Source organism: Cricetulus griseus (assembly GCF_003668045.3).
Source record: "Cricetulus griseus strain 17A/GY chromosome 1 unlocalized genomic scaffold, alternate assembly CriGri-PICRH-1.0 chr1_0, whole genome shotgun sequence".
In the NCBI taxonomy this organism is placed as follows: domain Eukaryota; kingdom Metazoa; phylum Chordata; class Mammalia; order Rodentia; family Cricetidae; genus Cricetulus; species Cricetulus griseus.
This window is the reverse complement of record NW_023276806.1, coordinates 257,494,335-257,519,947: the sequence shown is the minus strand read 5'-3', so window position 1 is coordinate 257,519,947 and position 25,613 is coordinate 257,494,335. Positions and strand designations below refer to the sequence as shown.

Here is a 25,613-nt window from a genome sequence, read left to right as displayed (position 1 = left end):
CTGAGGGCTTGAGGCAAGAGGGATGCCCAACAGGTAAAAAAGAATTTTTAAAAAAGAATTATTTTTAAATTATGCATAAGTGTGTTTCTCTATGTTGTGGGTAATGGACACACAAGTGCTGGTGCCCACAGAAGCCAGAAGATGGCGTTGGATGCCTTGGAGCTGAAGTTACAGTCAGTGGTGAGCTGTCCAATGTGGATGCTGGGAACCAAACGTGGGTGCTCCACAAACCCTTTCCAAGCATTTTGGAAAATCCTGTGTATATGTGAGCCTGATGGACAGTCATAGGACCATGAACGGTTCTAAGATGCCCTTCGATAACGAAACTCACATGACATCTCTCAGCTTTGCTTCATCTATAGACGTGGCACACATGGGCCCAAATAACTGTATATCAGTTGGCAGTTAAAATAGTTCTCAAGTCTCTGAAAATCTTGGAAGATTTAGAAGTTCCCCCCCCCCCCAAGGAGCCAGAGAGGCTCATGATTCACACAGCTCTCCACCCCTCCGTTTCAAAGAGTCTCAGCAACTCCCTTGTCTCCCTGGGAGGTTCCCAAGCAAACAGTGAGGTCAGTGGACATCCTATCCCTTTCAATTCTGGCTTACAGATTTTTTTTTTTGTTGTTGTTCCAGGGAGCATGTTTACGCCCTCTTTTTATCCGGAAACTAGAGTTCGTTTCTCTGAGTCCTGTATGCTACCCATGCTAGCATACTTCCCTCCCTCCTGACCGTTTATCTTTTTTTTTTTTTTTTTTGGTTTTTCAAGATAGGGTTTCTCTGAGTAGCTTTGGAACCTGTCCTGGAACTATTTTATAGACCAGGCTAGCCTGGAGCTCACAGAGATCCACCTGCTTCTGCCTCCGGAGTGCTGGGATTAAAGGCATGCGCCACCAATGCCCAGCCAGAAATTTATTTATTTTTGAGACAAGTTTGCACAGTGTAGTCCTGATTGGAACAGACTATGTAGAATGGACTGGCCTTGAACTCACAGAGATCCGCTTGCCTCTGCCTACCGAATCTTGGGACTAAAGGGTCTACTTATTTTGTGTGTCACCCTACCTGGCCCCGATCTCTTCATTTACAAAGGGTAGACCGGGAAGCAGGTATCACTTGGGTGGGGAGGGCCCGTGGATGCCTTTATCGCTTCTTGACTTCTCATCCTCATTCCCCAGAGAAACACTGACTCATTGTTATGGACAAATGTGGTTGCCTGGAAAAAATTACTTTTAAACTGTGTCTCTTAAGATTTTTCCAGTCCTTTTCGCCTCATCATTATCATGCAACTTAAAGAAAAGAAAAACTCTAAGCAGGCAGGAAGGTAGGAGCCAAGGAGATCATCTTTGCACTAAGAGTCAGCAGAGCTGTAAGTCTGAAACTAAGAAATAACGTGAAAACCTATATTTTTTGTCTTTCTTACTCTCTTTGCTTTGAGGTTTTTCAAGTTTCAAGTTTTGTTAGAAGTGAGGGGACAAAAGCACATCTCCATGTCACCCTCAGCCATTTGAGGAGCTCCTTTAAAAAAACGTGTGTGTCTCTGTGTGTGTGTGTGTGTGTGTGTGTGTGTGTGTGTGTGTGTGTGTGTGTGTGAGCATGTGTGTGTGAGCATGTGTGTGTGGCTGTGTGTGTGTGTGTGTGAGAGAGAGAGAGAGAGAGAGAGTGTGTGTGTGTGTGTGTGTGTGTGTGTGTTTGTGTGTGTGTATGTGTATGGGTGTTTTGCCTGCATGTATGTCTGCATACCACAAGTGTGCGTTGGCCTCTAAAGTCAGAAGCCAGAATCCCCTGGAACTGGAGTTACAAATGGTTGTGAACTGAACCCAGATCCTCTGGAAGAGAAGCCAGTGCTCATAACTGCTGAGCCATCTCTTTACCACTCTACCCTTATTTTTTTCTTTTTCTTGGTTTTTTGAGACATGGTTTCTCTGTGGCTTTGGAGGCTGTCCTGGAACTAGCTCTTGTAGATCAGGCTGGTCTCGAACTCACAGAGATCCGCCTGCCTCTGCCTCCCAAGTGCTGGGATTAAGGGCATGCACCACCAATGCCCGGCTTATCACTCTCCCCTTAGTTTGAGATGTAGCCTGGGCTGGCCTAGATCTCACTATGTAGACTTCAGCAGGCAAGCATAGGGAGTAGTTTAGAACCTGGCACTCTGTTTGGTTTGGTCTACATACATCACTCGTATCACTCTTTGAAAAACTCACCCAGCAGCCGGGCAACTACACACACACACACACAATACCTCAGACCCTCATCTGCCTCAGGCTATAGTACTCCCCTCTCTGAACAGTAGTATAAGATTTCCCTCCCTTTAATGACTGTCAGTTTCTATTCAAATGTTTTCTCAATACATCCTGGTACAGGGTGTGTGTGTGTGTGTGTGTGTGTGTGTGTGTGTGTGTGTGTGTGTATGTGTAATCCAGTCTGAACTGGTTTTGGATTCATGCCCAGTAAGGCAAATCATCACATCAAGTAAAGGTGTAGGGAGAGCCCTCTATTTACCATGTAATGTCTATACATGATGGGGGGGTGCTTAGAAGCCAAATCAGATGCATTATGGAAAGCGGCCTGTGCTCGGCAAAGTGATTATACAACCTAATTTATCAATTGAAACAGAGACCTGCCCTCACTACACCTTGTAAACAAGCTCTGCTTCACGGACCTCATAAAGAAGAGTCCAACAGGAACTGTGGCCCCTGCTGCTGTCCTGTAGGATGGTCTGGTCTGTTCAGACCCTCTGCCTAGAGGAGTTCCCTGTCTTGCTGCTCTAGTAAGAGACCAAAAACTTGGAAACCCCCAATTCTGATCTCAATTACCAGTGACACAACCAGGCTGTCCCCGAACTAACTCAGAGATCTGTTTGCCTCTATGTCCTCAGTTCTGGGGTCATAGGCATGAGATGAGCCACCTGGACATTCCTGTAACCTTTTAAAACCTCAATGTAGGAAAATCCTGGATTAAGAAAATCAGGATTAGCATGTTTGAAGCAACTGAGGTTTAATACTAGAAAAGGTGCGAGGCATTGGTGGCACATGCCTTTAATCTCAACCCTCTGGAGGCAGAGGCAGGTAGATCTCTGTGAGTTCAAGGCCAGCCAGTTCTACATAGTGAGTTCTGTCAAAGGACGGGAGTTGGGTTCCCAACACCCATGTCTGGTGGCTCATCCATGCCTGTACTTCTGCTCCAGTAGATCTAATGCCTTTTGTTGGCCTACACGGGCATCTGCACACAGGTGGGTATGCACACTGGAATCTACACAGAGATACACATAGATAAAAATAAGTCTAAATTAGAAACTCAACAAAGTACAACTGAAATCACAGGTGTGTTGGTTTCTCAAAAAGGGTTGCAATCCTATTTATCTACTTTATTTATTTATTTATTTATTTATTTATTTATTGAGACAGGGTCTCTCTGTATAGCCTGGCTGTCCTAGAACTCACTCTGGACCCTGCGGGCCTAGAATTCACAGAGAATTTCCCACCTCTGTCTCCTGAGTGCTGAGATCAAAGGCGTGTGCCACCACCACCCGGCTTAACTTGTAATTTATTAGGAAAACACTTTTGATAGAATTTAAGCATGAAGGTTAAGAGAAAAAGAGACACTGAAGGTAGTATTAGCCATATGCCTCACTCAAGGGGGCTCAGTGTGAGCACTGACACTGAGGTGACAGACACAGCGGTGGTGGAAGTTGTTGTGTAAGTTAAACCGTTGAAGAAATTAAAGCTCTGAAGTGAAAATGTAATGGGTAGCAATGTTATCTCCCCTAAGGGGTGAAAGACAACCAAGTGTTCAGAGAGCCTCTGTCTGCAGTGATGCAGCTGGGAGAGATGGGGCAGGGAATGGCTGCTGCTGTCACAGTTCTTGTAGGTCATGTGGTCTTTTTTTTTTTTTACAAGTCTGTATATTTGATAAGAATAAAAACTAAATGATAATGTTAAATGAGCCTGTGGTAGTTTGAATGTAACTGGCCCCCATAAGCTCATAGGGAGTGGCACTACTAGGAGGTGTGGCTTTGTTGGAGTGGGTGTGGCCTTGTTGGAGGAAGTGTGTCACTGTGTGGGCGGGCCTTGAGGTTTCCGAAGCTCTGGATACCACCAAATGTATCAGTTGACTTCCTGTTGCCTACAAGATGCAGAGCTCTCAGCTCTAGACTACGTTGGCCGGCTGTTACTTCCTGCCTGGATTGCAACTACATTTCCCAGAATCCTCCTTGACTCCTAGTCCCACCTATCATTCTTTCCTATTGGCCAACAGTACTTTATTTAACAACGAGTAAGACAAACATATATACAGAATGACCGCCCCCACCAGAGTGTGCTCCTTCTTAGGGGATGAGGACTGGGTTCCTTTGCTGGGGGTGAGGAATGACGGGAATAAAAGCCTGCACCACCTCTCCTTGGTTTGGAAATTCATTTTCAAGAGGTGTAAACCAGTCACTTGTGGTAACCCACACCAGTAATCTCATGACTTGGCAGGCTGAGGCAGGAGGATTTCAAGAGTTGAAGGTTCATCTTCAGCAACAAAGCGAGTTTGGTGTTAGCCTGAGCTACATAAGACTGTCTGAAAAAAAAATTAAGATGTCCAAAAATGCAGTAGCGGCTGGGTGTTGGTGGCACGTGCCTTTAATCCCAGAGTTTGGGAGGCAGAGGCAGGTGGATCTCTGTGAGTTCAAGACCAGTCTAGTCTATAAGAGCTAGTTCCAGGACAGCCTCCAAAACCCAGAGAAACCATGTCTTGAAATGTGCCCCCCCAAAAAATGCAGCAGCAAGGTAAGTAATATTTCAATACAATTTAATTAAAAATCAAATATGGGGGCTAGGGAGATGACTGAGCTGTTAAAAAGTCCAGAGGACCCAGGTCCAGTCCCCAGCATCCATGTAGTGGTAAGGACTTTCTGACACCCTCTTGCCCTCTGATAGCACTGCATGCGTGTGGTGTACACACAGACTATCATACAGGCATAAAATGAAGACCATCAGAGCTGCAGTAGCATCTCAGTCTTTTGTCCAGAACCAGAAACATAATCCTGCAAGTCAGAGGACAAGTGGTACAGTTGGTTTTCTCCTTCTGCCATCTGTGTCCTGGGGATCGTGCTGTGGAATACTTGTTTACACTGTGAAGATGCGTGTTTGCCATGGTGCCTTCTGGTTGGTTTAATAAAAAGCTAAATGGCCAATAGTTAGGCAGGAAGAGGTTAGGTGGGACTTTTGGGGACAGAGAGGACTCAGGGAATAAGAAAGGCAGAGATGCAAGGAGACACAGAACAAGCAGTATGTGCAGGAGGAGGTAACAGCCATGAGCCACTCAGTAGAACGCAGAATAATATAAATGGGTTAATTTAAATTATAAGAGCTAAGCTGGGCGTTGGTGGCACATGATTTTAATCCTAGCACTCAGGAGGCAGAGGCCGGCTGATCTCTGTGAGTTCCACGCCCAGAATGGTCTACAGAGTGAGTGCCAGGACAGGCCCCAAAGCCACAGAGAAACCCTGTCTCGGAAAAACAAAAAAAAATAATAAAGTTATAAGAGCTAGTTAGAAACAAGCCTAAGATATAGGACGAACTTTGATAATTAATAATAAATCTCCGCCAGGCGTGCCTTTAATCCCAGCACTTGGATGGCAGAGGCAGGTAGATCTCTGTGAGTTCAAGGCCAGCCTGGTATACAAAGTGGCCAGCCAGATTTGTTACACAGAGAAACTCAGACTCGAAAAACCAAAAAAAAAAAAAAAAAAAAGAAAGAAAAAAAGAAGTCTTTGCATCTGTGTCATTATTTTAGAGCTGGCAGGACAGAGAGACTCCTTACAGGATTGAATTTAGGGCATCTTACTTAGCAGCAGGCAACTTTCTATTTGTTGAGCAATCTTGCAGGCCCTTGTTTTTGTATTATTATTATTTTGGTTTTTCAAGACAGGGTTTCTATGTGTGGCCTTGGCTATCCTGGAACTTGCTCAGTAGACCAGGCTGGCCTAGTATTATTTTGAGGCAAGGTCTTACTATGTGGCCCAGGCTGGCCTCAAACTCACAGAGATCCAACTGCCTTTGCCTCCCAAGAACTGTTATTAAAAGGGTACACTGCTACTCCAGCAGTTTTATTTATTTTATGTGTGGGTATTTTGCCTGCACCTGTGTCTATGTATCATGTGTGTGCCTGCTGACCTCAGAGGCCAGAAGTGGGCCATGGATCCCCCCAGGACTGGAGTTACAGAAGTCATAGACCATTGTGAGTTGCTACGTGGGTTCTGGGACTCGAACCTGGGTCCTCTGGAAATGCAGCCAGTGCTCCATGCATCTCTTCTCTTCAACCCTGTTTTTGTTTTTAGACCAAAGGAAACTGGCTTTGAAGATGACACAGTCAAGCCTTTTTCAGACCGTGAAGGAAACAAAGTCTGGGATTTAACGCTTGAAGAAAACCAGATCCTATGGTCTCATCAGTTAGGAAAGGCTTACTACAAAACGCTCAGGGAATGACTAACACAAGGAAGATTCTTTCTCCTCTTGCTCCTAAAGGACCCCTTTGCAGGGAGGATGGACCTTGGGTGGGTCACTAATCATTGTTTCCAGGAGTTTAATTTACTTTCCCATCGAGGGCACGCGTTGGGTTCTCTGGGAGTGAAGTTACTAGCGCCTCTAGGGTAAGCTCTGTGCTTACGTTAGACAAGGGAGAACTTTAACGTGTGAGGGCTCACCTGACACCTCGCAAAGCACATAAATCCTTTACAATATGAAAAATAGGTGGGGCCTGGGGTTCCAACAGACTATGTCTACAATGATCGGAAGTTAGGGAGGGTGGGGGAACTCTGATTAAATTTCAGGGAATTACAGACACCCTCCCTCAAGTGCATGCCGAACGTTAAATCCCGGTCGCGGTAGCTGATTGCATTGGTTTAGTTGATAAGGAGCCAAAGTCAATTTCCGGGTGTTGAGACGTTATATAAGACACCCAGAAAAGCTGGGTGGGTGCTGCTGGCCTTTACGGAACTTCAGTGTTTTCATTTTGCAACTTCTGGTGAGTCTATAATTATTTCAAAAGAAAAAGTAAGAAACAAAACAAAGGCGAACCAGCCCAGCCCAGCCCAGCCCAGCCCAGCCCAGCCCAGCCACCTCGGTACACGCCCCACACTGCACTCATCTGCCTTCCCCGAGCCTGCTCGCCCGGGTGCAGCCGGGTGAGGGGTGAAGGTGTGGGCGGGGCGCCGCCGCCGCGCGCACACGCACGCGCAGTCCTGCCGCCGGGCAGCGCCGCCCGCCGGCGGGTGGCGCATGCGCAGTTCGGGCCGCGGCGGCTTCCCCCCCCCCAACTCCCCGCTCGCCACAGACCGAGGGTACCGGGGAGCCTTGGCCCTCCGCGCTGCCGTCTTTTCCGGCAGTCGGGGTGCTTCCTGTCGTCCCCTCCGGTCGCGGCTCGGCGGCCGCGCTCCCTCGGAGTCCCCGGCGCGCCGCGGTCGCTATCGGGCGGGCCGCCCGCCTGCACGTCGCGTCTGCGCCGCCGCCGCCGCCGCCGCCGCCTCCCCCCCCGGGTCTGGTGAGTGTCTCGCGGCGGTCGCCCCAGGCTGGCCGGCCTCGGCCGTCGGCTTCCGCGCGCTCCGGGGCTCCCCTTCCCGCCGCGCGCCTGGTCCCCTCTGCGGTCCCCCGAGCCCCCCTTGTCCGTCCGCGCCCGGCGTGCAGCCGGGACGGGCAGCCGCTCCCCGCTCCCCCGTCGCCAGCTTTGTGCGCCCGCTGCCACCGGCCCGGCCCGTCCCCTCCCCCGGGACCTCGGTCCGCACCTCTCGTCACCTTGGCCTCCTCCAGGGATGCGAGAACCCGCGGGTGCCCCAAGTCCCCGAGCCCCCTGGGACGGTGTGGGACCTTGGGGGCCGCCCCCTAGCTTGCGGTTGGTTTTGGGGGTACCGTAAGATCCCCGCGAATGGCCCCAGGACTGTTGGGAGAACCGTGAAAAGGAACCGAGCTGGAGGACAGGGAAGAGTGGCGAAGGAGTCAGAGGGAAAGTGTGCCAGAGAGCGCGTAACGGCTGCCAGCGCTGCCCTCCCTGCAAAGGACCCGCAGACACGGGGGACTCCTGCTCTTTTTCACAGCGAATAGGAAGGTCAGAGTGAGGTAGAGCCTCTGCTTCCTCTTCCTCAGCGCACCTTGGCTGTCAATTAGCTGGGACATGCGGTTTCCCTAAACAAAACAAAACAAAAAAAACCAAAACCACCATCGCTGCAAGAGCAGCTCCCTGCCCCACCCCAAACATCAGAAACCAGCTTCCTCATAACAGGACCGCTCTGGCCTCCGACTCTGCCTGCCACATCGTCATACCGCTTGCAGCTCTCCATCACACATGCTCTCCACTCCCAGGAGCGTACACCACAAATGGAGCTTGTGTGTTTGTTCTGACGCAGGCTCTCACTGTGTAGCTCTGGTTGGCCTGGAATTTGCTGTGTGGACTTCAGTGGCTTCGACTTCATGGAGATCCACCTGCCTCTGCCTCCCCAGTGCTGGGATTACAGGCTTTGGACACCACACCCTGCTTCCCAGGCAAATGTTTGAAGGTTCCAGGTGCACAGCACAGTTTGAGGGAGATACTAAAACATGAGTTTGCTATTCCATAGTTGAGGAGGGGTTCCATTTATGACTGTAAGGACTAGTCTTGGATTGTCCAATGAAACTTAGATCTCCGATTACAAAGAAATAAAATGTCGGTGAGATGCTATTTTTTTAAAGTCAACCAGACAGGCTTAACTCTAGTTCCTGAAACAGTAGCTGTCATTTGACCTCATTGAGTTCACAGCCCTGAGCACTGAGTTTTATGAGGAGTGTATGCTTTGTTAATTAAAAAACAATAACCTTCTCAGGCCTCCTTGCCCACCATTCCCTAACTTTGCAGCGCTGGAGGAGAGTGAAGTAAATAGGGCAGAGACTGCAGTGGCTTTGGGGTCAGGGCAGGAAGCTGGAATTACGGAGGGCAGGAGGGAAGGCCTGTCTTGGAAGCAGTGTTTGACTGACCCAGTAAACCCTTGGGGTATTATTGGGCAATATTAATCCTATCTCTCGATGAAAGGTTATTAGAATTAGGCTACACCTTTTGAGTGGAGGAAGAGAGAAGGTTTGAACAAAGGTCAGAAGGGCAGGGTGTGGTGGTGCACACAACAATCACCAGGGAGGCAGAAGCAGGCCTACCTCTGAGCTTGCAGCCACCTTGGGCTACATAGTGAGCTCAGAGGGGGGGTTAGTATAGAGTGTAGTCCTTAGCATTGCATTAGATACTAGGAGGAAAATAAAAAGATTTTTTGTTAGCTTAGCATATTTGTCATCTTTGAGTATACATAATATTCTATTGACCAGTCCCCCCACCCCCTTTTTTTTTTGAGAGGATCCCACTATGTAGCTCTGCTGTCCTGGAACTCACTCTGTAGACCAGGCTGGCCTGGAACTCACAGGAATCTGCCTGCCTTGGGATTAAAGGCTTTGTGCCATTACACTCAGCTTCCTTTGGGACATTTTACCTTTATTCACTTATTTGTTGTTTTTTTTGGTTTTGTTTGTTTAGTGTTTTGAAACAGGGGTTCTCAGTTTAGCCCTGACTGTCCTGAGCTCACTCTGTAGATCAGGCTGCCATCCAACTTAGAGATTCACCTGCCTCTGTCTCCTCCCCAGTGCTGGGACACTAAAGTCGAGTGCCACCTCTGTCACGGATGAATTTATGGCCTATTGCCCAGTTCTTTATATACCAATCTGTAAATGTTCTCTCCCTTCCTACTGCTGTATTGACAACAAAATCATTAGCTTGCTCAATTTAGACTTAATAATTACTCATTGTATGGAAGGCATTGTCTGCCTTATTTTCTAACACTAGAGGTGGTGATGCCCACACCTTTAATCCCAGCATTTAGGAGGCAGAGGCAGACAGATCTTTTGTGAGTTCTAGGCCAGCCTGCTCTACAGAGCAAATTCCAGGACAACCAAAGCTAACAGAGAAACTGTGGCTGGGAAAAAAAGAAAACAAAATAAAAAAATGTAACTGTCTGTAGAGCTTGTTGTGGTGGCTCATGCTTAGAATCCTAGCACTTGAGAAGCTGAAGCAAGAGGATTGCCATGAGTTCAAGGCCAGCCTAGTTTATCAAGTGAAACTGTCTCCTACTTCCTACACACACACACACACACACACACACACACACACACACACACACAGAGAGAGAGAGAGAGAGAGAGAGAGAGAGAGAGAGAGAGAGAGAGAGAGTAACTGTCTCTGTAGACTCTCCAGAAAATTGTAGACAACTCTCACTTACCTTATTTTAGAATTTTATTTATTTTGCGTGTTCTTAGTGTGGGGTGATAGAGGCTTGAGGTGGCTTCCTTATGGCAAGTGTGTGGGGGTCAGAGGACAGCTTGTGGGACTTGGTTCTCTCCAACCACCATATGGGTCCCAGGCATTCAATGCCTATCTTCATTTCATGCTTGGTGGCAAGACTTTACCTGATGCCATTTTACTGCCCTGTTGGTTTGTTTTTTTTTAATGTCTGATTTTAAGTATTCTTTCCAAATACACTTTGAGGGCATGTGGTTTTCATTGTGGGTGGAGGGTTACGAGCTGACAAATAAGAAACCACACCCAAGTTTCATAAACCAGAGGGTTTTTTTTTTCTCTCTCCCTTTGAGACAGGTTTTCTTTGTGTAGCCCTAGCAGTTCTATAGCTCGCTTTGTAGACCATGCTGTGCCTCGAACTCACAGAAATCCAACTGACTCTGCCTTCCAAGTGCTGGGACTAAAGGTGTGCACCACCACGAGATTCTTTTAATTGTAGAAATTGAAAATCTCAAAGCTACTGATAAATTACAGAAAAATACATTCTAGATTAAAATTATATTCTCATTTTCCTATAGTTAGAAAACTAATAACACCGACACTCTGTTTTTTGGATAGACCAGGCTGGCCACAAACTCATTATAGAAGCCGAAGATGACTTTGCGCTCCTGTGCTTCCTACATTCACCTCCCAGGATAGCAGGCCTATGCTACTATGTCTCACTTCCCTTACTTTAAGTAACTGAATTATTTTTGCTGGGATTTTTTATACTTTCTTTTTTGCTGTTTGTTTTTTGTTTGTTGGTTGGTTTTTGAGACAGGGCTTCTCTGTATTGCTTTGGAGATTGTCCTGGAACTAGCTCTTGTAGACCAGGCTGGTCTCGAACTCACAGACATCCGCCTGCCTCTACCTCCTGAGTGCTGGGACCAAAGGCGTGTGCCACCATTGCCCAACTTTTTGTTGTTTTTTGGGACAGGATTTCTCTTTGTAGCCTGGGACTCACTCTATAAACCAGGCGGCTGGCCTCAAACTCAGAAATCAGCCTGCCTCTGTCTCTCGAGTGCTGGGATTAAAGGTTTGTACCACCACCATCCAGCCTGGGGTTTTCATACTTTCAGTTAGTTCTATTACATATTTATTAATGGTATTTCTAGTTTTCTTTTGTCATTAAAAAGACATTCATTGTCAGGTGGTAGTGACTGGCACACGCCTTTAATCCCCAGCACTCAGGAGGCAGAAGCAGGTAGATCTCTGAGCTCAAGGCCAGACTATTCCAGGACAACCAGAGTTACACAGAGAAACCATCTGTCTTGAAAAACCAAAAAGAAAAAGAAAAAAGAAAAAAGTTTTGCCGAGTGGTGGCACACACCTTTAATCCCAGCACTTGGGAGGCACAGGCAGAGAGTTCCAGGACAGGCTCTAAAGCTACACAAAGAAACCCTGTCTCGAAAAACCAAACCAAATAATAATAATAATAATAATAATAATAATAATAATATAAAAGAAAGAAAGAAAGCAGCTAACTAAGCCATAGAGAGCAAACCAGGAAGCAGCACTTATTCATGGCTTCTACTGTAGGTCTTGCCTGAGTTCTTGCTGTGGCTTCAGTCAGTGGATTGTGACCTGGGCTGTGTAAGCCAAGTAAACCCTTTATTCTCCATGGTCTTTATCAGCTAACTTAGGACGGGGTGTCTTGCCATGCCTCCTGAGACCTAGAATTATATGACACCATACCTTGTGCCGTAGTTTTGTTTCCTGTTTCTGTGATAAAATACCCTGACAAAACCAACTTGAGGGAGCCGGGCATTGGTAGCACACGCCTTTAATCCCAGCACACGGGAGGCAGAGGCAGGCAGACCTCTGTGAGTTCGAGACCAGCCTGGTCTACAAGAGCTAGTTCCAGGACAGCCTCCAAAGCCACAGAGAAACCCTGTGAAACCCTGTCTCGAAAAACAAAAAAACAAAAACAAACAACAACAAAAAAAAACCAACTCAGTTTTGGGTTATACTCCATCACTGTGGAGGTCAAGGAAACAGCTCTTGGAGCAGCTCACCACAGTGGAGGCCAGATCGAGAACAGTGAATGAATGCTGTCTGCTAGTGCTCGGCTTCCTTTCTGGGTTATGTGTTTGTATGTGGAGTGGGCATGTGTGTGTATACCCCAGCTGTAGACCTGAAGAGGGTGGGTGTCAGAGTGCTGGCAACTGAACTCCAGTCCTCTGCAAGGACAAGTTCTCTTAACTGCTAAGCCAAGTGTCCAGCTGTCTGGTGCCACTCACAGTGGGTAGTTGGTGCCACATCCGCTCCATCAAGAGAATTCCCCACAGACATATTCTCAGGCCACCCTAACTTACACAGTCATTGAGAGTCCCTTCCCAGGTGGGTCTCTGTTGTATCAGATATTAACTCATTTGTCCTCCAGAAAGGCTCTACCAGTTTATGTTTCTACCAGGGGTTGGGGGAGGGCTCATTGTTGGGTTCCAACCGGAAGATGGATAGTAATACCTCTCTTTCCTTCTAAGAGCCATGGCAATGACAGGGTCAACACCTTGCTCATCCATGAGCAATCATACGAAAGAAAGGGTGACAATGACCAAAGTGACACTGGAGAATTTCTACAGCAACCTTATTGCTCAGCATGAAGAACGAGAAATGAGGTAAAGAATTCTGCTTGAAAACATTATATTTTGGGGCTGGGGAGTTTGCTCAGTGGTAGAGTGCCTACGTATCATATACAAGGCAAAAAACAAAACAGAGACAAGAATGAAAAGCGTGCTGTGGTTACGTGTTGTAGCATGTGCTGTACACAAAAGGAGAGCAGGGTGGCAGCAGCTATGTTATAGTTATATGTTATAGTGAGTGCCAGTGTGGCAGATTGCCAGATCCTTTCTATTACAGCCATATCTACTGGTCACTGACTCAGTTCTGTTGCATTATAAAAAGAAATAGGGTCATATCACTTGCATTCATCATTAAAGCAGGGTGATCTAGTCAGGTTGCTCCTTGGGTGTTTGAACCCTGAGTCTTGACTAGCCACTGTGTGAGGCTGGATCTAGAGCTAGTTCTTGAAGGTCTCTGCTTGTCAGCTCCCTCACCAGGAAGGTGGGGATGATGCTGTCTTGAAGGATTGCTGTAACATGTGAGCTCCTGCCATTCTAAAGACTAAGCCAATGATGATGTGAGAGCTGTTTCATTTAAAAAACACCCAAAAACCATTAGGTCTCACTAGGTAGCCCTGACTGTCCTGGAACTTACTCTGTAGACCAGGCTGGCTTCGAACTTACAGACATCTGTCTGCCTCTGCCTCCTGAGTGCTGGGATTAAAGGTGTGCGCCACCAATGCCCAGCTTACTTTATTTTTTGATATGGTCAAACATGTAGCCTTGCCTGGCCCTTTGCCAATCCAGTCTCAGCTTCCCAAGTGCTGCTGTTATAGGCGTGTGCTATGGTTTCACTTCAGACAAGACTTCTGCATGGGGCGATATGTGGAAACTGTGGAGATAAAAGAAAGAGTAAAACTAAAACTCATTTGGGAGTTGCCTCTTGTATACAAGTGAAACAGGAGAAACCTGAGGCAGTTCATGGAGATGCTATGGCAAGCTCCACAGTTAAGGTAGGTTGAGGACAGTTCACTTTCTGGGCATGGTAGCCCAGCTCCACTTGGGAGATTGAGGCAAGAGGATCAGGAACTCAAGGACAGCTTCCACCAAATACTGAGTTTAAGGCTTGTTTGGACTGTATGAAACCCTGTCTTAAAATACTAACATCACACGAGTGAGCCCCTCATGTGTAGTGTGTCACACCAGCTACCGTGTGCTTCCTAGTTTCTTGGGCCTACCACTGGCAGACCACACACATTCTGTAGTTTGCCTTCTTTAGCCCTTTAGTCTCTAATCTGCTTCTCTAGAACAGTGACTCTCCTCCTGTTCTCTCTGGTGTACACCCAAGGTACCCAGTAAGTATTGATAATTACCTACCTATTCATGAAAAATAATGGTTTGGATGGTTTATAGCTATCAAATTAAAGCCAAGGAAACAGGCATTTCCTCTGACAAAATGTATTTTCTTTTTCTTCCTGAAGACTGTTGTGGTGGATTAACTAAAGCCACAGACCTAACTTACTGCATAATAATGGTTGCCCTTCCCCCTGAAGGGAAGACATGTACTATACTGTCTTAAGTACATATCGGGCTGGAGAGATGGCTCAGAGGTTAAGAGCACCCACTGCTCTTCCAGAGGTCCTTAGTTCAATTCCTAGCACATGGTGGCTCATAACCATCTGTAATGAGATCTGGTGCCCTCTTCTGGTGTGCAGATATACATGGAAGCAGAATGTTGTATACATAATAAATAAATAAAATCTTAAAAAAAAAAAAAGAGTGTACATATCCTGCAGATTTTCACAGATCATCTTACCCAGGAACTGGCAGTGTAGGTCAGTGGCACAGCACTTGTTTAGTGTGTGCAAGGCTTAGAGTCCAATCCCCAGGACTGAAAGAGAAGAAAGAAGATGAGGAAGAAGAGGAGGGGGAGGAAGAGAGGAGGAGAAATAAAAGGAAGTGGAAAAGGGGAGAAGAGCAGCAACTATTCTCTTAGATCTTAGGTTTTTGTTTTATTTTACCTTTGGCTGTCCTGGAACTCCTTCTGTAGATCAGGCTGGCCTTGAACTCATAGAGATGCACCTGCCTCTGCCTCCCGATTGTTGGAGTTAATGGGGTGTGCCACCACTGCCTGACTTTTCTTATGTTTTCTTAACTCTACAGTGTTTCATGTGATCTGAAATTCATTAGAATATCCATAACGATTAGTGATCCAGGGTCAATTTTATTTAAGTCCCAGCATGGGGAAGTCCAGCCCTTCTAATGGTTTTCATTGACTATGTATCAGTCAAACTAGAGTATAGAACTGAAGGACTACTGATATGTTGAATTTTTCAACAATTGTGTAATATTAACATTTAGGGTTTTTCTTAGGCATTTCTCAGTGTTGATCATGGAGATGTAATCATGCTATTTCTATACAATTTTTCTTGTTTTTGTGTGTCTCATCAACAGAAATAACAAATGTATTTGTTCAGCTCTTGTAGCATTGACCAGTCCTCTTGTATCTTGGTTACCTTTGAATGAGGCTATGCCAGGAAGGGAGCCTAGTTAGGTATAAAGGGAGCAAGTTATAAGTAGTAGTCATGAATGTATCTGCACACTGTTGTGTGTTTGAACTCTTTAAGAGTACCCTAGAGGGGCTGGAGAGATGGCTGAGGGGTTAAGAGCACTGACTGTTCTTCCAGAGGTCCTGAGTTCAATTCCCAGCAACCACATGGTAGCTCACAACCATCTGTAATGAGACCTGGTGCCCTCTTCTGGCATGCACTGTGTACATGATAAATAAATAAATCTTAAAAAAAAAAAAAAGAGTACCCTAGAGGTATTGGAGAGGTAGCTCTTACCGAGGACCTGGGTTTGTTTCCCAGTATTCCCATGATGGTTTATAACCATCTGTAACTCCAGTTCCAGGGGACCTGATACTCTCTTTTGACCTCTGTGTGCACCAGGCACATCTGTGGTGCACAAACACAGATGTAGGCAAAACACTAACACATTGTCTAAGCTCAGGCTGGTCTTGAACTTACTGTGAGATGAGGCTGGCTCTGAACTCCTGATCCTCCTGCTCTCACCTCCTAAGTGCTGGTGTTACAGGCATGTGCTACCCTTTGTACTTCTTTGTTTCTTCAGTCGCTTATATAGTCTTTTTTAAAAATGTAAATTTATAGGGCAGTTGTGGCACATGCCTTTAATCTCAACACTGAGGAGGGGCAGAGGCGGGCGGATCTCTGAGTTTGAGGCCAGCCTGGTCTACAGAATGAGTTTCAGGACAGCCAGAGCTGTTACACAGAGAAACCCTGTCTGGGAAAAACCAAAACAAACAAACAATCAAAAAAATCTTTGAAAATGTATTTCATGAGCTTTTACCTAATGAATGTGTTTTTTTTCCTTTTCCTAATGAATACCTTACAAGTGGTTAACAATCATGTTCATATAGGTTTGTTATGATAAAATGCTGTTTATATGTGTGTGTTTGTTTCAGACAAAAGAAGCTGGAAAAGGTGATGGAAGAAGAAGGCCTGAAAGATGAGGAGGTGATGTTTGTGGGAGTTCACCCTGGGCCCCAGGGTGCAAGGCTGCACTTTCTCCATCAAGTTAGCTTTGGTGCCAGAGAAGCAGCTGGCTCAGTGACAGGAATTTGAGAGATGGCATGTTTTCACTGAGTTACTCATGCAGAGGAAGAAGTTAATTAAATACTCAGGAGAGGGAGTATTCTTTAGTCACAGTTATGATAATTAATTAGCGTTAGAATTCTAAGAAAAGATGAAATTAGCAAAACTAAATTAAAATTTAAAAGAACAAGGTGAGCATTTTTACAAAGTTCATGGTCTTTCATGCCTGTAATCCCAGCATTTAGAAATTGAGGCAGGAGGATTGCTGCAAGACAGAGGCCAACCGACACTATATTCTGTAAATGAATGAGTGAATGAATGAATGAATTCACTGAAAAGGCTCCATAGAAGTAAGGTATATTTCTGATGTCATTATCAAAGCAAAGCATTGTCTCAAATCAGTCTTTCTGTACATGAAGTGAGGCAAAAATACTACCAATATGGGATAATGTTGGTAACCAAACAGCACTGGAAATGACTTCAGAAATCTGAGTGACACAGCCCAAGACAATGATAGCAAATGCTCAGTACATGCAGGAAGAATAGGGAGTTCAGGCACGGTGATGAATGGTGGTATATACAGGTTTGGAAGTTCTAGGAAAACACACTTAACCTAAGAAAGGGCTCAAGGCAAATAGGAATATTAGAATGGTGGATTGTTGAAGCAGTTTAGTCAGAGTTCTCAGATCTCCTTCAGTGTGGCTTCTTGTATCTGATGGCCAGTTCAGGGAGTAGGAGCCACTGGAGGATGCATGTGTGATACAGTCATGTGTGAGAAGGTTATGCATAGACTAGTGTGGCCCTGCTCCCAGCTATGCGAGGCTGGTTTGAGAATTTCAACTTTCCTTTGTTTAAACATTAGAAACGACTCAGGAGATCAGCACATGCTCGGAAGGAAACGGAGTTTCTTCGGTTAAAGAGAACAAGGCTTGGACTGGAAGATTTTGAGTCTTTAAAAGTCATAGGTCGAGGAGCATTTGGTGAGGTAAAAACTATCCCAGAACATCACAGCTACTGACATAACAGGATCTCCTGATTGTGCATACAGCTTGAAGTATACAAATATATGGGGTTCAGTGGGCAGGAATGAACGGTCATCCCTACTTCTCCTGTCTTCTCTCTTTCCCCGATTCATTGTCTCAGATCACTTGTCTGTCTTGTCAGATGGTGGTGGCTCTGTCTGTATTTTTAGTTTTTTGTTTTGTTTTGTTTTGTTTTGTTTTGTTTTGAGACAGTGTTTCTGTCCTGGAGCTTACTCTGTAGACCAGGCTGGCCTTGAATTCAGAGTTCTGCCTGCCTCTCCCTCCCAAGAAGGCATGTGCCACCAGTGTCCAGCTGGCACTTCCTTTTCCTTCTTTTTTTTGTACAGAGTCATAATATGTAGCCCAAGTGAGTATTGGGGCTATAGGCATGTACCACCGTGCTTAGATCCTGATGTCAGGGTACTTTTGAAGATAATTTTTTGAAGGATTTCAGTATATTCACTCAATAATTCTCCTGTAGTCATGACAGAAACCCATTTTATAGTGGCGTGTATCATTGGGACTCAGAAGATGCACATTGCCACACAGCTGTTGAGCTCCAAGACCAGAAGCTGAGCTGGAGCCTTCTGTTTTAAAGCTATTGCTTTCCCAATACCACCATGCTGCTACATAAAGACCCTGTCTCTTTTTTTGTTGTGATTTTTGTTTTTTTTGGAGGAGGGGGTGTTTGGAGACAGGGTTTCTCTGTGTAGCTCTGGCTGTCCTTGAACTAGCTCTTGTAGACCAGACTGGTCTCGAACTCACAGAGATCCACCTGCCTCTGCCTCCTGAGTGCTGGAATTAAAGGTGTGCGCCACCACGGCCCAGTTTTTTTTTTTTTTTTTTAAGATTTTATTTATTTATTATGTATACAACATTCTGCTTCCATGTATATCTGCACACCAGAAGAGGGCACCAGATCTCATAACGGATGGTTGTGAGCCACCATGTGGTTGCTGGGAATTGAACTCAGGACCTCTGGAAGAGCAGTCAGTGCTCTTAACCTCTGAGCCATCTCTCCAGCCCTGTTTTTGTTTTTTTGAGTCAGATTCTTTCTGTGTAGCTCTGGCTGTCCTGGAACTCACTCTGTAGACCACGCTGGCCTTTAACTCACAAGAGATCATCCTGTCTCTGCCTCCTGAGCACTGGTATTAAAGGTGTGTGCCACCTTGTCACCTGGCTGATTTTGTTGTTGTTTATTTTTATTTTTTTATATTTATTTATTTATTTATTTATTTATTTTTGGTTTTTCAAGACAGTATTTCTCTGTGTAGCTTTGGAGCCTATCCTGGCACTCGCTCTGGAGACCAGGCTGGCCTCAAACTCACAGAGATCCGCCTGCCTCTGCCTCCCGAGTGCTGGGATTAAAAGCATACGCCACCGACGCCCGGTGTGTTGTTTTTAATTTTTAGACATTTTTTTCCTTATATAAGCTTTTACTTTCATGGTTTGTTGTTGTTGTTATTGTTGTTGTTTTTTGATAAAGGGTCACACCATAGTCCAGACTACCTTCACACTGGTGGCAGCTATGCTTCAGCCTCTTGAGTACTAAGTTTACTGTACTCAATTACAAGTAGACCTGATGTGTTATTTTCATTTTAAATGTTGCAATTATTACTTAGGCTTTCCAAGCCCAACTGGCTGATTTTTGTCGAGTGTTTAACTAGGCCTTAAATTTGAAGCTGAAGGCTTTAAAATTTATTTGGTTAATCAGCGGCCACGGAGCATTCAGACAAAGAGATAGGTCAAGATCTTTCCAGCATTGGCCTGGCTGCAATGTACATTCATTTGTAACATTAAAAAGTATTGTCTGGTGATTTGCTAGTTATTGCTTATATTTAAATTATAATGCTTTTCTAGTATAAATAGTATTTGTGAAGTCCTGGGTTAGATTCCCAGTGCTGGAAATACAAATCCTCAGCTTGGTAGTGTGAACTCAACCAAGCATTGCTTTCGTAACCTTCCAGGTGCGGCTCGTTCAGAAGAAAGACACAGGGCATGTATATGCCATGAAAATCCTGCGTAAAGCAGACATGCTTGAGAAGGAGCAGGTAACGTTAAATAGGAGCTGCCATTTATCGCCCAAGTTACTCTTTTTGCTCAGTTGTTCTGTTTATTTTATTACAGTTTCTCTAGCTAGTTCTTTTATGTATATTATACACATGGTCCTACTTTTCTCCCCAAAAGATGCACTTATATGTTTAAAAACGCAAATGATGCCTGAGGACCATGGCTACTGTTTTCCAGTGGAGGCTGTAAAGGGAGCTTTGGATCTCCCAGCCGTCATAGCTACACTAACCAAGAGTGACCTCTTCGGGCTCACACTTGGCATGATGGGAGTTTCTTACCAATCCTGAGAAATAACAAGTTTTCTGTATTTCTTGGGTAGAGAGGTAGAACTCAGAAGGGTCGGAATACACTGTGCTCTATTTATACCTAAACCGAAGACGGGCCTTCTGTGTGGCTCATCAGTGCCTAAGAGAGGCCACCTTGCCAGTTTCTGAATTAGTCTGGAAAATGTAAATGGCAGAGCAATGGCAAGTTTCCTTTATGGTTAGGAACACTGTCTTGGGCCTGCCGTGGAGCTTAGTGGTGAGTGCTTGCCTATGAAGTACACGGCCCTGGGTTTTATCCCTAGTTACACCCACCCTACCAAATCAAAGTCAGAGTGTAGACCTTCTGTAGGTCTGGCTCAGCTTAGCTGGCTGCCCAGAAACAGGTAGCAGTGGGTGATGCTGTAGAATTATAGTGTAAGGTCGGAGATCTTGTGCCAGGTAGAGCTCTCTGTCTGGAGCCCAGCAGCAAGGATAGAGACTGGCGCCATATCTCATCTTGTCTGCCTACATCCAGGTGTCATCTCAAAACTGAGTAGTGTTGGGTCTGGAGAGATGTCTCAGTAGTTAAAAGCACTGGCTGCTCTTCCAGAGGACCTGGATTCAATTCCCAGCACCCACATGGTTGTTCACAAGTCTGATTCTAGCCTCAGGGCGCCTTACGCCCTCTGCTGGCCTCTCAGGGCACTGCATTCACATGGCACTCAGTCAAAATAGCCATATGCAGAGATTGTTTGGTCATTTTATTTTGTTTTTCATGTTTTACTCGGAGACCTTGAAATCTTGATTCCAGTTCAGAGCAGATCTTTAGCAGCTCCTCAGATATTACTGCAGTTTAAGCAGACACTAACCTAAAGCAGAGTGCGTTAGAGGCCTGTGGACGTGTTACCTAGGGGACAGTGCTGTAGATGTGCAGGCACCGACAGAAGCACCAGTTAATCGCAGGGATGAAGCAGTTTCTGTGTTGATCATTCAGGACGTTTGCAGATCACGAGTAAGTGTTCCATATGCATTTCCTATAGTTTTAGTCAGCACCCAAACCTTGTCAGTCGCTTAGCAGTTACAAGAGTTGTAAAATGGGACTGGTGAGCGTCTCAGAGTGGTAAGGGACTGCCGCTGAGCCTGATGACCTGAGCTTTATGGTGTGGGACCCACACAGTGCAAGGAGAGACCTGGCCCCTGTGAGCTGCCCTCTGACCCCTTTCATCACACAAGGATGTGTGTAGCACACAACACTTAGAGACTTAGAAGGAGGAACATGGTGGCACGCCCTTAGTTCTAGCATTGGGGAGGCAGAGGCAGGAGGATCTCTATAAGTTTGAGGCCAGCCTGGTTTACATAGTGGGTTCTAGGACAGGTGGGGCTATGTAGAGAGATCTTGTCTCAAAAAGAAAAAAAGTTAGAAAAAGGGAAAGTTATTAAGTAGGTGTCATCGTGACTGGAAGCTCCATAGAACAGGTGTCCAGCTTGATAGTAGGCGATCTAAACAGAAATTATACCCTTTTCTTTAAGGTTACTATATAATTTGCTAAATGAAAGTAAATATGACTTAGAATTTTTAAATAATGAATTAACTTATGCATTAAATGGAACACTAACTTAATTATTCAGGTCACCTCTAGTTGATGGACTCAATTTTGTCCCTTGATCCCAGTATGTGGCCAGCTAAGTCCTGAAAGAACGTTCAGTGCCTATGCTAGGGGAGTGTGAGAAAGCAGCCATTACAGCTCCGTTCTCATTTCTGGGGTAGAGCTTACATCGTTTTAGACGGAGAATCTAAGTTGCCATGTTGTAGATAGGTGCTTTTGTTTACATTTCTGAACTGAGCAAGGTTTATAACTACCTGTTGAGAGCTCAGGTTATTACTCTGCCCCACAAAGAGGACACTTCTGTTACCTGGAAACATTTAAAAACACAAGGCATGAGCCTTAGCTAGTGTCGGACGGTTGTCTTTCAGTGTGGTTGCTGCGGTTGCACTGCTGTGGAAGAACAAACTGGCTGTGTGTCACTTCCTCAGTGCCCTAGATGCTGTGGGTAGGGAAGAGGACCTACAGTCACCATTCTGTCCTCCAAGATGAGTGATAAGTGGTAACACTAGTACCTTCTCTTTCTTTTGGATCTTTGTAGGAGGTAGGGACCCAGGAGAGCAGAGGTCACAGACTGCTGGCCTCATAGTGACAAAGCCATTGATACAGCTGCAGGCCAGCAAGCAGCAGTAAATTTTCACAAACTTTTCGTGTTTAAGGCAAGGCAAAGTAGATGTTGACTGGTTTTATGGTTTCATAGCAGTGTGCTTGTCACCATATACCATGAAGAACACTTAGCAAAAACCTAAGGATTTTCACACAATGAAACTATCACAGAGTTTCCCAAGGAGCCATGTTAATGGAGACTTTTTGAAAACTCAGATATGTAAATTATTATGCTTTCAAGCGCCGCAGAGCATGGGAGAATATTAAGATTAGATATGTCAGGAGAAGATAGGGTATGTCTCCTAGCAAGTAATGGAAGAGCATCCCAACAAAACAGGCACTGCCTGAGCATTATGTTAAATAGAACCACAGAAGGGCCAGCTCATAAACTTTTATACATCTTTATACTTCATAAGAACTTAAGATCAGATTTTATCACAGGCTTGGACTGACAGTGATGAACTTAAATTTGATTCAGCCCATCTTTGGATCTTGCGACACCTAAAAACGAATAGAGGAGTGTAATTTGAGAATATGCAATCATGTTTTGGTTACTATTACAGATTTTAAGTAATGTGAATTTGATATAGTCATCATCATTTTTGAGTCGGGGTTTCATGTAGCCATGGCTGGCCTCAGATTTGCTATGTATTGGAGGAGGACGGTCACCTTGTCCTGATCCTCCTGCCTCTGTCCCTCCCTCCCTCCCTCCCTCCCTCCCTCCCTCCCTCCCTCCCTCCCTCCCTCCCTCCCTTTCCCAGCATTACATGGTGCTAGGATCAAACCCAGGGCTTCATGCGTGCTATACAAGCTGTTCACCACTCATACAGTGCAAAGCAATTGTACCAGTTCCCCTACTCTGCCTGTAGCTCGGTCTCTTTTTAGCTAGATGTTGCAGCAAATGTAGAAAACTAGAAATGCCTTGATTTTGAATCTGTAACCCAATAAAAACTTTTCATTTTTTTATATTGTAGAGTAGTACACAGCAGTGGGCTAAGTGCTGTGGCATCATGGTATCCTAGAATTGTCTGTTGGGGCTCTGTGACTTTGATATCACTGTGCAGGATGTGTAGCTGGGTACTTTAGGGAGAATAGGCTCTTGTGTAGAGTGCTTTTGTAGCATAAGCAAGGTCCTGGGGTCCTGGGTTCCACCTCAAGCAAAATGAAAGCAGAACCAGGCAAAACCCCTCAGATAAATAAAAGCAAGTTCACCTGGATAGTGCAGACTAAGGTGGGGCTGCTTATCCTCTGGGGTCATTAGAACTGTGGGCTGGGGACACTGGTGGGGTGCTTGCTTATCCCTGGTCCAGGGTTCTCACTGCACAAACCCATGTGGCTGTACATGCTTATAATCTTCGGCTGTGTTGATGGAGCCCCAGGTAAACCTTGGCTACATAGTGAGTTCAAAGCCAGGTTGGAAGACATGAGACTCTGCCTTAGAGAGAAAGGTTATTAGGAGATGATATATATATATATATATATATATATGAGAATGGTAATTTTAAGTCCTCAGAGGGTCACTTGGTAGCACTGCTACAGTGGCTGTCGCATTGAAGCCAGTCATTCATTCTGGCATTTTAAAGCCTTTCTTAGCAGGTTTCTATTAGTGAATTCCAAACGTCAAATGTCGGTCAGTTTGTGATAGCAGAACTTTTGCTTGTCACAACTAAATACTCAGAACAGTATTTAAATTGTTTAAATAGATGTGCAGTTTACAGCAGAGCAAGGCTTGTCATTAATCAAATGCATATACCTCCAGGTTGGCCACATTCGTGCGGAGCGTGACATTCTAGTGGAGGCAGACAGTTTGTGGGTTGTGAAAATGTTCTATAGTTTTCAGGATAAGCTAAACCTCTACCTAATCATGGAGTTCCTGCCTGGAGGTAATTACTTCACAATGAAAGGTCGATTTCCCTTTTGTTCTGTGGTTTTCTCTCACGTCAACAATTAACCCTCCCTTCTACTTGTAACTCCTCAGAGTCTCTTTCTGTGTCAATTCAGGGTCTGTAAAGGAGGTCAGTGTCCCCCCTGTGCCGGTGCCTCTGAGGTCCTAGCCTTTCATTCACTCCCCATTACAGACGGACAAATCTTCCCATTTCTTCTTCCTTTAAACATGTATAGACAAAGTAGGGAGCTCTGCCTGCTTTGCCTCATCCAGGAACCCCAAATGTTGTCCACCTGACCACACTGAAGCCATAGGATCCTTTGCTATGATTTATTACTAAAGAGTGATTTTCGACAGGCGTTGGTGGTGCACGCCTTTAATGCCAGCACTCAGGAGGCAGAGGCAGGCAGATCTCTGTGAGTTAGTTACAGGCCAGCCTGGTCTCCAAAGAGAGTTCCAGGACAGTTTCCAAAGCTACAGAGAAACCCTGTATCGAAAAACAAAAACAAAAAAGAGTGATTTTTCTCTCCTGTATTAATATCTAGAGCCCACCTCTCCTTTCCAAGATTTCAAGCTTAGACAGCTACAAAGTAGGCAGGAGCAGAGCATCCCATCTGTGCTGTGGACAGTTTCTCTTGGTGCACCAGGAACTCTCAACATTACCATTCTTTCTATCTATCTATCTATCTATCTATCTATCTATCTATCTATCTATCTATCTATCTTATCTTCTATTTTTATGCCCGACCACAGGTTCCCTCCTTCTTCTCCTCCCAGTCCCCATATCTCTTTTTGTTTTTTAACAAAGCAAATGTAATTTATTGGGACATACTATATTGATCTAGTGACACTCCCCTATTTTAGACCCAGGGTCACCAATAATTTTTACTAACAACAGTGCAAGATTACAGTAGAGTTGGCTAGTAGAATGCCCCCCCCCTTGTCTTAAGCATTTATGTGCCAGCTCTTAAATAGTAAGAAACAGCCTGGCCACCAGGTCCTTACGGTGTGGCTTCCCAGCCATTCCTGTGCACAGCCATAGACCTGCCGGCCTGAGCTCTCCTACCATCTGGGCAAGCACACACAGTGAGGCCATCAGCTGCTCTCCTGGTAGGGAGTGACAGCTGCATAGTAACCTTAGGGTTGACTTCACCCACTCCTTATCCTTGGTTTCAGGGTGTTTGCAGGAATGCTGAGTTCTCACAGTTTTCAAGTCTTGGGTTTTCATGTAATTAATTACTTAATTTTTGTTCAAGGGAAAAATTCTTGCCAAGAATACAAAAAAAAAAAAAAAGTTGTGAATGAAATGCCCCTCAGAAGGTGGGTCGAGACTCCAGGGTCAGAGGTCTTTCTTTTCCTTGTTTCCTACTGTAAGTAGCTGTACATGAGGCAGAAACTGAACTTTCCTGTTTTTCTTAACTTTTTAGCTACTTTATACATTTTCTTTATTTTTGTTTAAGTGCTGAATTTTAGGATATGAATCTTTTTTTTTTTTTTTTTCTCTTGCTTTATGATGCTGGTACTAAGCTCTAAGTTCTCACCTTGCAGGAAACTAAGGAGTTTATCATCAGATTAAAAGTTGTAAAATGGATAGTGGTGTCCATTTAAATCCCTCTAATAAGGTGTTAGGAGAAGGCCCCGTGGTCTTGAGACCTGTCGGTGTGCTCCTGCTTGGCAGTTAGA

The 25,613-nt window shown here is 45.2% G+C and overlaps 1 protein-coding gene across 4 annotated transcripts in view; it reads left to right on the top strand.

The window, feature by feature from the left end:
• The first annotated feature begins 7,288 nt into the window (after window positions 1-7,288).
• Window positions 7,289-25,613, top strand: part of Stk38 (serine/threonine kinase 38) — a 44,257-nt gene continuing 25,932 nt past the window's right edge. Inside the window, exons 1-6 of one of the 4 annotated variants that reach the window (XM_035451045.1) lie at window positions 7,289-7,521; window positions 12,807-12,941; window positions 16,369-16,420; window positions 17,361-17,483; window positions 19,488-19,571; window positions 23,805-23,928. In XM_035451045.1, the coding sequence (XP_035306936.1) occupies window positions 12,811-12,941; window positions 16,369-16,420; window positions 17,361-17,483; window positions 19,488-19,571; window positions 23,805-23,928 (514 nt within the window). In that variant the 5' untranslated portion in view covers window positions 7,289-7,521; window positions 12,807-12,810. Of the gene's footprint in view, window positions 7,522-7,928; window positions 8,094-12,806; window positions 12,942-16,368; window positions 16,421-17,360; window positions 17,484-19,487; window positions 19,572-23,804; window positions 23,929-25,613 lie in introns of those variants that run through there. The other 3 variants (XM_027394451.2, XM_027394454.2, XM_027394453.2) reach the window with 3 other exon arrangements.